Source organism: Pipistrellus hanaki, assembly GCF_964339955.1.
Source record: "Pipistrellus hanaki genome assembly, chromosome: 16".
Taxonomy (NCBI): Eukaryota; Metazoa; Chordata; class Mammalia; order Chiroptera; family Vespertilionidae; genus Pipistrellus; species Pipistrellus hanaki.
The window spans coordinates 3940821-3953703 of record NC_140518.1 but is presented as its reverse complement, the minus strand read 5'-3'; the positions used below and the strand labels follow the sequence as shown (position 1 = coordinate 3953703).

General features: G+C 56.5%; 1 protein-coding gene across 2 annotated transcripts in view; it reads right to left on the bottom strand.

The window, feature by feature from the left end:
- The window catches only part of SDK2 (sidekick cell adhesion molecule 2), a 186274-nt gene that overhangs the window by 43400 nt on the left and 129991 nt on the right, over positions 1-12883 (bottom strand). For both annotated transcript variants that reach the window (XM_084862127.1, XM_084862128.1), the window contains exons 16-21: positions 11252-11392; positions 9885-10066; positions 9155-9270; positions 1742-1937; positions 1439-1537; positions 219-410 (exon numbers count right to left, since the gene is read on the bottom strand). In XM_084862127.1, coding sequence (XP_084718253.1) covers positions 219-410; positions 1439-1537; positions 1742-1937; positions 9155-9270; positions 9885-10066; positions 11252-11392 — 926 coding nt within the window. The remainder of the gene's footprint in view (positions 1-218; positions 411-1438; positions 1538-1741; positions 1938-9154; positions 9271-9884; positions 10067-11251; positions 11393-12883) is intronic.

Here is a 12883-nt window from a genome sequence, read left to right as displayed (position 1 = left end):
CCCGCACGGGCTCCCTCTCCCGGGGTCCGCCTGTGAGCAAGAGGCTAAGGGGGAGCTGGGAGCCACGGAGGAGGGGGACCTGCTCTGGGAGGACTGGGCACGGGGACCCAGGAGGGGAGCTCTGGGGGAGGCAGACCACACTCCTGAAGGACGAGGGGCCTCCAGAGCGGGTGCCGATCGGGAGCAAGAGGCAGGGGTCCCCCCACCTGGGCACCTACCTGGGGGCACCCCGGAGGAGATGGTGGAGGCGGACACCTGGCCCTGGCCCTTGGCGGTCATGGCGGCCACCTCGATGGTGTAGGTGGTGAGCGCGGTGAGGCCGGTCACCCGGTACTCCAGGGTCACGTTGGGCAGGTAGTGGGTCACGCGGGTGTTGGTGCGGTTGAACTCCTCCCAGGAGATCCGGTACCCTGGGGGCCCCGGGTCGCGTGAGCTTGGCCATGGCCATGGCCGTGAGCTGGCCTGGACCCGCTGCCCCGCCCCTCACGCCTTCACTTGTCCACAGTGAGCTCCGCCCAGGAAGCCCTGGGACCGAGGCCGGCGGAGGCACCTGGCCCAGGGGCCCATGTCCTCCTTGGGGGGGCGGGGGACCCCCATGGGTAGGGGCGAGGATGAGCAAGTCTTCGAGGTGGCCACGTGAGGGCGGCTGGGGCTGGACGTGGGGTGCATCACAGAGTGGAGGGGCCGTGAGCCCCCCTTTTCTTTTTTAATTGGAGAGTTACCATGGTGACTGCCCGACCCAAAAAATTAAAAAAAAAAAATTTAATTGAAGCTGCGACACTGGAACGAGGAAGGGCTGGGGAAAGGAGCCCAGGCTGGTGGGCTTTGCTTACTTAGAAGTCAGAGACGAGGGGGCCTCGGGGACAGGGTCGGGGGGGTTGCCACTGGCCATTGCTGACCTGGGTGCATGCCTCTTGGGTAAAGTGACCAGACGTCCCGCTTCTGGTGGGACAAATTGTTAAAAATTGGGACTGTTGCCCTAACCGGTTTGGCTCAGTGGATAGAGCGCCGGCCTGCAGACTCAAGGGTCCCAGGTTCGATTCCTGTCAAGGGCATGTACCTTGGCTGCGGGCACATCCCCGGTGGGGGGTGTGCAAGAGGCAGCTGATCCATGTTTCTCTCTCATCGATGTTTCTAACTCTCTGTCCCTCTCTCTACCTCTCTGTAAAAAAATCAATAAATATATATTTTTTAAAAAATTGGGACTGTCCCGCCAAAAGAGGGACGTCTGGTCACCTTACTCTTGGGGTCCCTCAGAATCTAGGAGGTGCGTGCGTGCCTGAGGGGGAAGGAAGGGGTGGGAGTGCGGGGTGCTCCTGGGAGGGAGGGCCGGCTCCTCCTCGGAGGATGCTCTGAGCAGGGGTGGCTGCTGGGCGCGGGGAGAGGACAGGCTCGGGGACCTTTCTCCCTCCCAGGCCCGAGACAGCGCGGTGCCCACCTGTGAGGATGCCGTTCTTCTCCCCCGGCTCCTGCCAGCTGACCTTCAGCGAGGTGTCCAGGATGTCACTGAAGCTCAGGTGCCCCACAGGCCCAGGCACTGTACCCCAAGAGGACCCGCACCCCGCCCAATGCCAGTTAGCGCCAGAGAGAGACCATCGTCTGCAAGACAGCCCGGGGTGTCCAGGGTACCCAGGATGGGAGAGGAGACCAGGTTGCCCTGAGCCTGGGCCCCGGGTGGGCAGGCGGGGCAGGGGCTGCAGGGCGGGGGTGGGGGAGGGGGGGCAGGGGGAGGGGTGCCTACCGTCCTCGAGGGTGCGCACCAGCTGCGGGCTGCTGCGGGGCCCGTCCCCGGGCGTGGTGAAGCACAGCACGGACGTGAAGTACTCCGTGAACTTCTTCAGGCCCGACACAAAGCCCACGTGGATGCTGTCTTGAAAGTTGGGTCGGGCGGTCACCATGGTAACCTCCTCCTCCTGCTCCGGCTCCCAGGCGATCAGCTGAGGAGAGAGCCCGGAAGGTTCCAGAAGAGCAGGCCGGGCTGACGGACAGCGAGCGTCCAGGAGCCCAGGTCCCTGCAGTCGCTCCTCCCCGGGAAGGGGTGGCTGTGCCGATACCCACGGACCACCAGAGCCCGTGTCCCGGGAGCCCACTCCGAGGGTCTCAGAGATTCCCTCGTTTATTTGAAGGTGATGGCGAGGCACCCTGAGTCACGAGGGCTTTGCAGATCCCACAGGGACCCCACCAGAGGGGGCTGATATTTTACCGAGAGGAGCTCATGGTCTGTAGGCCCGGCGCACAAGGGAGATGGAGGGCCCCCTTGGCAAGAATCATTAAGAATTTCAAGGCGACGGCACTGAGCCAGGCCTGGGGCCCTTCTGAGCGTGGAGCCCTGAGCCACCAGGAAGCCGGCCCTGCCTCCTACAGACGAGGAAACTGAGGCCCAGAGAGGCTCAGCGATGGACTGTATCCTGCAGCAAGTAGAGTGACGAGGTCTCTCACTCCAACGCCTGGCCTCCTACCCCTTCTCCCTGGGGGCTGGCGGCTGCTCCCTGGGGGTCCCGAATTTGGAGCCGGAACGTTGGTTCACAGTTAACTCTTATTCTTTGAACTTGTTCCAAGTTGGGGTTTCAGTCTTAACCCTGCCCCAGAGATGGGCACCAGCCGGAAAACCCCGTGGAAATTCAACACCTCTTTCTGGCTCCTCTCCCTCCACAAGCACCGCCCATGGCTGCTTAAGCTTCCTGCCTCCCCTTCCTCCTCTGCTCGCCTCTTTGTAAAAAGATTTTTAAAAAATCCTCATCTGAGGATATGTTTACTGGTTTGAGAGAGAGAGAGAGAGAGAGAGGGAGGAACATTGATGTGAGAGAAACATGGATTGGTTGCCTCCCGTATACGCCCTGACCGGGGATAGATCTGTAACCTTTGGTGTGTGAGATGGTGCTCACCAAAGCAACTGAGCCACCCAGGCCACCCAGTCTGGACACTTCCTGCCTCTTTTTATTTTTATTTTTGAATATATTTCTTATTGATTTCAGAGAAAAAGGGAGAGAGAAACATTAATGATGAGCGAGAACCATCGATGGGCTCTCTCCTGCACGCCCCCTAATGGGGATTGAGCCTGCAACCTGGTCACGTGCCTCGACCGGGAATCGAACCGTGACCTCCTGGTTCACAGGACCCCCTGACTCCTAGGTCCATGCTCAACCTCTGAGCCACAACACCCGGGCTGGTCCTGCCTCTTTTTAAAAAAAATATATTTTATTGATTTTTTTTTACAGAGAGGGAGAGAGAGATAGTTAGAAACATCGATCAGCTGCCTCTTGCACACCCCCCCACTAGGGATGTGCCTGCAACCAAAGTACATGCTCTTGACCGGAATCAAACCTGGGACCTTTCAGTCTACAGGCTGATGCTCTATCCACTGAGCCAAACCGGTTTCAGCTGTTCATGCCTCTTGATCTCTCACCTCACACTCCTGGCCCTTCATCTGTCTCCAGCCATGACAGCTGGGCTCAGAGAGTCCCTCGTTTATTTGAAGTTGATTAAACAGCAATTAACAGTGAAAGGCAGCACTGGATGGGTTTTAATAAGCGCGGGTATTTATAGGTCGAAGACAATACCCTGCCGATGCCGCCTGATTAACGCCCGCCCATCCCACGCTTAATCTTCTCCTTTCACGGACTCGTGTTTATTCGGGATGTTTGGAAATCTAATCGCTGTTTGTGAAAAGATAGCCGATAGCAAGCTAATTAGACACTAATTAGACCCTAAAAATACTAATCAGAAATCCTAAGTGGCATTTAATAAGTATGTTAAATATCCTCTTTATTTCGGTTATCTTGTTTCATAGCAATTAAATCGGCCCGAACTTCTTCGGAGTAGATTAAGAAACAAGTTTAATGTTTTAATTTAATTAATGTACATTTGAATTAATTACGCCATCCGAATGAATTGTGCGGCCTGTTCCCCAACGGGTGCAGAATCTGGGTAAATATCATGGTATCGGGTGTGGCCAGTTACCCTTGCTGCCATTAAAGAAACCAAGGACAGCCCTGGCGGGTTGGCTCAGCAGAAAGAGCATCGGCCTGGGGATTGAAGGGTCCCCGGTTCGACTCAGGTCAAGGGCACATACCTTGGTTGCAGGCTCGACCCCAGGCCCTGGGCGGGGCGTGTGCGAAGGCAACCAATAAATGTGTCTCTCTCACATCAATGTTTCTCTCTGTGTGTGTCTCTCTATCTCCCTTCCACTCAAAAAAAGGCAACAATTACAAAGACTCAAGGACAAAGGGTGTCTTCACAGGCGCCTTAAAACAGTGCCCCAGGGACCGTCTAGGAAGGAGGTTGAGAGCTGACATATGAATCAGGAGGTCATGGTTCGATTCCTGGTCAGGGCGCATGGTCGGGTTTCTGGGCTTGATCCCGTTTGGGGGATGCAGGAGGTAGCCGGTCAATGATTCTCTCTCATCATTGATGTTTCTATCTCTCTCTCTCTACCTCTCTGAAATCAATTAAAGCTGTATTTTTACAAAAAGCATTATAATGGCAGTGGATTGAGACACATCAGAGGCGTTTGTAAGAATCCTTAAGTACATAATACTACTACCCAAATCAAAGCAAAACAAAGAGACCCTCCCCTACCCCACTCCAGAGTCACCTGTCACCTCAGCAGTTGCTAAGGAACCAGCTCATTATTCTGAAAACGGCTCAGTAATGGGCGAGAGCGGAGTGTTTGCCAGGCTTTTCATCCAGGCTAAACAACAAGTGGGGAAGGGGAAAATTCTTTTTTTAAAAAAGGAAAAGATTTCAGCTAATCAGTCCAGACAAAACCCTAACACCGGACCGTCCCGATGGTGCGAGTCCCACGGAAAGCGCAGATCACGCGAGGCCCGGCAGGGGGCGCCACGTCGCGGTCAGAGCGGCCGCCCGCCCTGCCTCCTAATGAAAACCCACGTGTCATCCGGGAAGCCACCCCGGGAACATAAAACCCGCAGACCCGCATCTGATCAGGCCTCTCACTCCAGGTCCAATGGACGCAGAGGCGGCTTCCAGAGGCCCGTGTTCAATGGCTCCCCAGGGCCGCAATCAGCGCGATCCAGACTGTGGGAAAGTCTGCGGTACAAACGGCGGAGATTCTTAACGCAGTACATTGCCAGGAAAAAAAAAAAGAAATAAAAGAGCAAGAAAAGAGAGAGGGGATCTGTAGATCAACGGAGACCTAACACCTCCTCTCCCCCTCACCACCCCCAACAGGAACAACAAAGGCACGCCAACCGAAACCAAAGCAAATGCAATTGTGTGCCTCTCATTTGGGCGCCAAAGCAAATAGACCGACTAGTAAGCTTACTAGAAATTTAAATCCCAGCGGGTATCTGATCGGATGAAAGGGACTGCTGATCCGTTTGAGGCCCGAGACTGATAAGGGCTTAAACACAGATTTCTTTCTTTCTTTCTTTCTTTCTTTCTTTTAATATATTTCATTGAATTTTCACAGAGAGGGACAGAGAGCTAGAAACATCGATGAGAGAGAATCATCGACCAGCTGCCTCCTGCACACCCCCTACCAGGGATGTGCCCGCAACCAATGTACATGCCCTTGACCGGATTCGAACCTGGGACCCTTTAGTCCGCAGACCGACGCTCTATCCACTGAGCCAAACTGGTTTCGGCTACTGTTTCTCGATGGAAATATTTGTGGGGGACATGAGACTCCAGGGGCGTGGCTGAGGGTTCGAGGGCAGACGGAACGCGCTCGGCTGTGAGCTGGGAACTTCCGAACCCGGGGATGTGCGTCTGGCTTACTCACTACAAGCCTCTCTCTCCTGCTGCAGGTGTTTGAAACGCTTCCCCATTAACAGGGGGGAAAGCCCATTTCCACTGGGGTTTGCGGGGACCAACCCTGCTTTTTTTCCTCCCCCCCCCCCCCCCGCCCCGATACTCCAGGCCACAGAAGCAAGAAACAGAATCCCCGCTTGGACCCATTTGTACTTAGGGGGGAAAAAAATGACTATCCTTATTATTTTATAATCAAAGCAAAGGACACATCTTCTTTTCTACCTAAGAAGAGGTGCAGGCTCTGGAGCTTGAGTCTGAGCTTTGCAGGTCCTCGGACTTGGAACAACTCACTTGCCGCTAGTGCCTCAGTTTCCTCGTCTGTAAAATGGGTGATGCCGATAATGCTGCTTGGGGTTCTCGTGCAGCTTGTGTGAGAGAGGAATGAGAACGTAGCTCTAGCATCCCACTCGGCACGTAGAAAGTGCCCTGAGTAAGCTCCTCTGACTTTCCTGCTGGCTCCTGTGTTCCAACATCTGGGCAATCCGTTCCCTGACTCGTCCTGAGCAGCTCCCAGGTGCTGGGCACGGGCTGGGCTCGGGGGGGCGGGGGGTGGGGAGCTCTGCAGCCTCCTTCGGTTCTGGGCTCTCATGTCCTGGCCACTTGGCTGGCCTTCTCGGCGCCCCGGGAGCCATGGGCGTTAGAAGTCTGCAGGCCAGCCCGCCCGTGTGGGGAAGGAAACGTAGAATGGGCAGCACAGAGCTGATTGTTCGCTGCTCAGCTCCTCGGCATGAGTCGGGCCTTCCCCTTCTCTCCCCGGCCTCCCCCCAGAGTCCCAATTAGCAGGCTTTCCAGCCAGTCAGGGCTGCCAGCCTCGGCCCCAGCACCTGTCCCCCCACAGCCCAGGCTGCAGTGCCCTCCCGGGGAGAGTGAGTGAGTGGCTGGGAGTGGCGGCTCTGGCCCATCCCACTTTGTTTAGAATGGAAGACGCAGGCCCTGGATTGAAGTCAGCACCGACTGGAGGAGAGGAAAGAGAGGAAAGAGAGGAAAGAGAGGAAAGAGAGCAGGCCCAGAGACAGCGAGGGGACCTCACGCTCAGCTGGCAGACAGTCCTTCCTGCCCAGCCACGCCCAACGGCTGTGGGAACGGCCTTGGCTGCTAGTCCTAGAAGCGGTCTCGGTTGTCGCACACGTGCAGACCCGGCACTGATGGTGTGCGGAACCTTCCGGAGGGAGGTGTCTGCCGTCACCCCACCCTGGGCTCGGAGCCAGAGCCTGCAGTGTCTCCCAGTCCCTGTCCCAGCTGGCTCCCGACCCTGCGCCTCAGACACTCTGCCTCCGCCCACACCTGGAGGGGCCGACCGCCTCCTCCCACCTGCCCAAGCCGCTGGGGCCAGCTGCAACTGGGACATAGGGCGCACCCTGGGGCGGGGAGGGTTGAGAAGTCCTGGCTTTTAGGGCAGTTACAGTTATAGCAAATTTACTGCCACGGCCACCACCGGTGCCACCACTGTTACTGCCCCACTTACTGTAACACCGTTACTGACACTCTTACTGTGACCACCGTTACTGACACTCTTACTGCTACCACGGTTACTGCCAGGCTTACTGTTACCACCGTTACTGTCCCACTAACTGTAACCACCATTACTGACACTCTTACTGCTACCACGGTTACTGCCACGCTCACTACCACCATTACTGTCCCACTTACTGTGACCACCGTTACTGACACGCTTACTGCTACCACGGTTACTGTCCCATTTACTGTAACCACCATTATTGACACTCTTATTGTTACCACGGTTACTGACATTTACTGTAACCACGGTTACTGACACTCTTACTGCTACCACCGTTACTGTCCCACTTACTGTAACACCGTTACTGACACTTTCACTGTTACCACGGTTACTGCCAGGCTTCCATCATTACAGTCTCTCTCCCTGCTGCTGGCACTATTGGTTATGGGCTGGACTGTTTCTCCCTAAATGCTGACCCTGACGTCCCAAGGCCCAGGCCCCCGGAAGGGGCCTGTGTCTGGGAGCAGCCTTTCAAGGGGCAGTGAGGTTAACATGGGTCTCCCCAGGGAGGGTGGGCCTCCTCCCATCAGACTGGTGTCCTTGTAAGACGAGGGCATTGGGACACGGACACACGCAGAGGGAGACCACGCGAGGACGCAGGGAGAAGACGGACAGAGGCCGCCGGAGAAGCCCGCCCTGCCGACACCTGGATCTGGGGCTGCCCGCCTCCAGGACGGTGAGAAGGGGGAGTTCTCAGTCCCGCGGACCGAGGGCACTCGTTACGGCCGCCCAAGCAAATGAATACTTTCCTGCCGCCACGGTTCCCGCAGTCCCCCTCAGAGCAGGTGTCACGTGTTCGTCGTGGTGCTCAACACGGTACAAGCCCTGTCCATCTGGTCCTCGCACAGCCAAGGCCGTGGTCGGCAAACTCACCAGTCAACGGAGCCAAATATCAACAGGACGATGACTGACATTTCTTTTGAGAGCCGCATTTTTTAAACTTTAGCTCTTTAGGTAGGTACATTGCTGTTAACTTCATTAGGGCACTCCTTCAGTCGCACTGTACATGTGTGCCCGCACGTGGTATTTTGTGGAAGAGCCACGCTCCAGGGGCCAAAGAGCCGCATGCGGCTCTCGAGCCGAGCTGTGCCAACCACGGCCCCAGGGAACAGGCACCATTGCTGCTGGTGAACGCGGGGCAGAGGTTACTGTGGTTCCCAGCAGCGGGCACAGCGCATGGCGTTGAGCTCAGCAAAGACGGACTGAGGGAAGCTCAGCGAGAGGGCACACCCGCTCCGGGCGCCGACGCCGGGCAGCGCTGGGTCGGCAACCCGAGGCTCCGAGCGTCCTAGACTAAGGTGACCAGACGTCCCGCTTTTTAATAATTTGTCTTGATTTTTAACAATTTGTCCCGCGCCCCTCGGTGTTTTAAAAAAGTCCCGATTTTTCAAAAATCGGGACTTTTTTTAAAACACCGAGGGACGCGGGACAAATTGTTAAAAATCGGGACTTGTCCCGCCAAAAGCGGGACGTCTGGTCACCTTATCCTAGACCCGAGCCCTTCCCGGGGTGTGGGGTCACGTCCAGCCTAGGACCCCGGACCCTGCGGGATGCCTGTGAGAAGCGCGTCCTGGACCTCAATGCCCCGCAGTCCTCAGTCTGAAACAAACCCGGCTTTGTTCACCGGCCGGCCTCCCGGGGCCCGCACCCCCACCCCGGTCGCAGCCTGGGTGGTGGCCACCCTCCTAGAGCCCGCACCTGGCCCTACGAGAGCCCCCGTGCCCTTTTCCTTGATCCCGAGTCCTCTGCTCGGTCTGAGCCAATGGTTCTGAACACAGACGGGACCCCTCCTGCCCGCCCCCTCGCTGGGGCCTCCGGTGTGTATCTCCCAGCATCCTCCTGGGACGAGGGGGCCTCACGTACCTTGTAGCCCTGGTTGATGCCGTTGATGAACTGGGGGCTGGGGGCGTTCCAGGTGAAGCGGATGGTCGTGGAGTTGGTGGCCTCTGCGTGCACGTTGCCCGGAGGGACGGTGGGGACTGGAGGAGAGAGCAGAGCAGGGGTGGGGGTGGAGGGGTGCAGTTGAGTAGAGAAAACACAGGGAAGGGGTCTGTGGGCTCTGCTTGGCACCCCTCCCCCTCCATTTTGGTCTACACCCAAATGCCTTCTTCCTCTTGATTAGTTTGCAGGAATAAAGCTTTATCTGGCCCAAAGAGAGAGAGAGAGAAACACTGGCAGCCAGTGTGGCTCAGTGTTGACCTATGAACCAGGAGGTTGTGGTTCAATTCCTGGCCAGGGCACATGCCTGGGGTGCAGGCTTCATCCCCAGTTGGAGGCGTGCAGAAGGCAGCCAACTGATAATTTCCTCTCATCGATGTTTCTCTCTCTCTCTCTCCCCCTTCCTCTCTGAAATCCATAAAAATATATATATATAAAAAATAAAGCTTGTCTGACCCATTCACGGGGTTCTGACAAAGGGAAGTGCTGGGTATGAAAATGCCCTGGTGGTTTTAGGTGAGCGGGCTCACGATCCAGCTAATGTGAGCCTTCGCAGAAGGTCCCTGGTCCCCCGTAACCTCCGCCTGCATCGCGCTCGCCCCCACCTCTCTCTCTGCCCCGCAGCCCCTCCCCCCGGGGCCGCCCGCACGCCCACCTCCCTGCAGCGTCCACTCGGTGACTTTGCCGCTGTAGACGCCCAGCCCGGCGCTGTTGTAGGCGGCCACCTCGATCTCATAGTTGGTCCAGATGATGAGGTCCTCCAGCAGCAGGTTGTTGACGTCGGCGTCCGTGATGTTCTTGAACTGGTACCCGACCGGCAGCCCAGCCAGGCAGTACCTGAGGGGGGAGTCGGGAGGCAGTGGTCAGCGGTGGCTCGCGTGCCTCAGCCAGGGGCTACCTGACTGGTTAACACAAGTCTTGGGGACCATTCTGATTTTTTTTTTTAAAAAAATTTTTTTATTTTATTTAAAAAAATATTTTTATTGATTTCAGAGAGGAAGGGACAAAGAGAGAGAGAGAAACATCATTGATGAGAGTATCGCTGATTGGCTGCCCACACTGGGGATGGAGCCTGCAACCTGGGCCTGTGCCCTGACCGGGACTTGAACCGTGACTTTCTGGTTCATAGGTTGACTCTGAACCAGGGAGTCACACCACCAGCTGGGTTCATTTTCTTTTCTTTTTAAAAAATATATTCTATTGATTTTTTACAGAGAGGAAGAGAGAGGGATAGAGAGAAACATTGATGAGAGAGAATCATCAATCAGCTGCCTCCTGCATGCCTCCTACTGGGGATGTGCCCGAAACCAAGGTACGTGCCCCTGACCGGAATCAAACCCAGGAGCCCTCAGTCCACAGGCCGACGCTCTATCCACTGAGCCACACCACCCGGGCTGGGCGCATTTTCTTTCTCCCTCTAGGACAGAGGCTCTTTCTTTGGCTGGTCACTCCCGTAGGTAGAGAGAAACAAATAAACCCGAGGCTACCTACGCCGACATTTCTACTGCCACCAGAACAAAGTACACCGGGAACGAGGAAATGACACCTGTACAGGCAAATTCCGGCGGCTGGGAGCTCAGAGGACCACGATGCAATTACCTTAGATTCTAACCATGGGTAACTAGAGGTCCCGGATGGTTTGGGGGTTATTCTACCCAGAGCAGCGGTCCTCAAAGCCTTTGTGTGGATGGAGGCCTCGCTAAAACAGATTGCTGGGGACCCCCCCACCCCAGTGCTTCCCATTCAGGTCGGGGTGGGGCCTGCGAGTGGTTTCCAAGGCTCTCACTGCTGGGAGTTCTTTAGATGTCTAACTGCCGTCCTGCCTACCACAGGGCGGGCTCTTCTCGTTGCTGGATCTTTGCCAGATGGAGAAGGGCCCGTGTGAATTGGCTCTGTTCTCCAATCCACGGCCCTCCCCTGTCCCACGGCCCTTCCCCTGGCCCCAGCCCTCCCCTGTCCCTCCGGCCCTCCGGCCCTCCCCTGTCCCTCCGGCCCTCTCCTGTCCCTCCGGCGGGCGCCTACCTGATGATGTAGCCCTTGAGGAGGCCGTTCTGGTGGTTCTCGGGGGGCGGCTGCCACTGGATCATGATGGACTGGTTGGTGCGGCCGCTGGCGATGACGTTCTGCGGTGGGGCGGTGGGCGGCTCCTCGGGGAGCGAGACCCTGGAGAGGAAACACCGGGAGGGAGCGGGTGGGTTTTCCCGTTCCGAGGGCAAACACAGGCGCGTCCTGGGCCGGAGGAGGCTGACCCCTGCCTGCCCCGCTCTGCTCCCGGGTGCTGCACCATGGCTGTGAGCTTTCGGGCAAGTCACTTCCAAGGAAGCAGCTACAAATGTTTACTCCTGCCTCTGAGACATCGCGGCTGTACCCCGAGGGCACTGTGCTAAGTGAGAGAAGCCAGACAGAGAGAGACACACCGTTTATGATTATCACTCGGATGTGGATTCTGCAGAAGCCGAACTCAGGGAAACAGAGGGTCGGATGGTGGCTACACAGAAGGGCCGGGGGGTGGGGGGCGCGGGGAGATGCCGGTCAAAGGGCACCACTCTCCTGGTAAGGTCAGCAGGCTCGGGGGTTCTAATGGACAGCACGGTGACTCGGGCTAACGATCCTCTATGTTATGCGTGAACGTTGCTCAGAGAGGAGAGACCACGAAAAGGAGAATATGGCCCTGGCCAGTGTGGCTCCGTGGATAGAGCGCCAGCCGGCAGACCAGAGGGCCCCGGGTTCGATTCGGGTCGGGGGTCACGTGCCTTGGTGGCAGGCTCCTCCCCAGCCCCGGCCCTGGTCGGGGGCTCACGCAGGAGGCAACCGATGGATGTGTTTCCCTCACGTCGATGTTTCTCCCTGTCTCCCCCTCTCTCTCCCACTCTCCCTGAAAATCAAGGGGAAAATGTCCTCAGGGGAGGATTCACAACAACAACAACAACAACAGGGAATGTGTAACGGGCTGGAGGTGTCAGCCACCCGCCGTGGCAGCCTCGCATTGGCAGCCTTGCGGGATATGAGTGCAGCAAATCCACAGGTTGCACACCTTAAATGCACGCAATGCTGCGTGTCCATCAGACCTCAATCCGTAAAGCTGGAAAAATAAAAGTAACCTTAAAAAAAACAAGAGCAGCCGAAACCGGTTTGGCTCAGTGGTAGAGCATTGGTCTGCGGACTGAAGGGTCCCAGGTTCGATTCCGGTCAGGGGCATGTACATTGGTTGCGGGCACATCCCCGGTGGGGGGTGTGCAGGAGGCAGCTGGCCGATGTTTCTCTCTCATCGATGTTTCTCGCTCTCTATCTCTTTCCCTTCCTCTCTGTGAAAAATCAATAAAATATATTTAAAAAAACCAAAAAAAAACAAAAAACAAACAAAACAAAACCAAAAAAACCAAGAGCAGAGCCCTGGCGTGGGCGTAGGAGGGCTGTGTGGCTGCCATTGTGGCCTCTGCACGCTCCTCCTCACTGGTGTGGCCGCTGCCGCAAGGCGAGGGGCTCCTACGCAGGCAGGTCCCACCGTGATGCTTTAAAACGGACCGCCCGCTGCTTTTATTCTGTTTCCATCATTTAAAAAAAATATATTTTATTGATTTTTTACAGAGAGGAAGAGAGACAGAGAGTCAGAAACATCGACGAGAGAGAAACATTGATCAGCTGCCTCCTGCA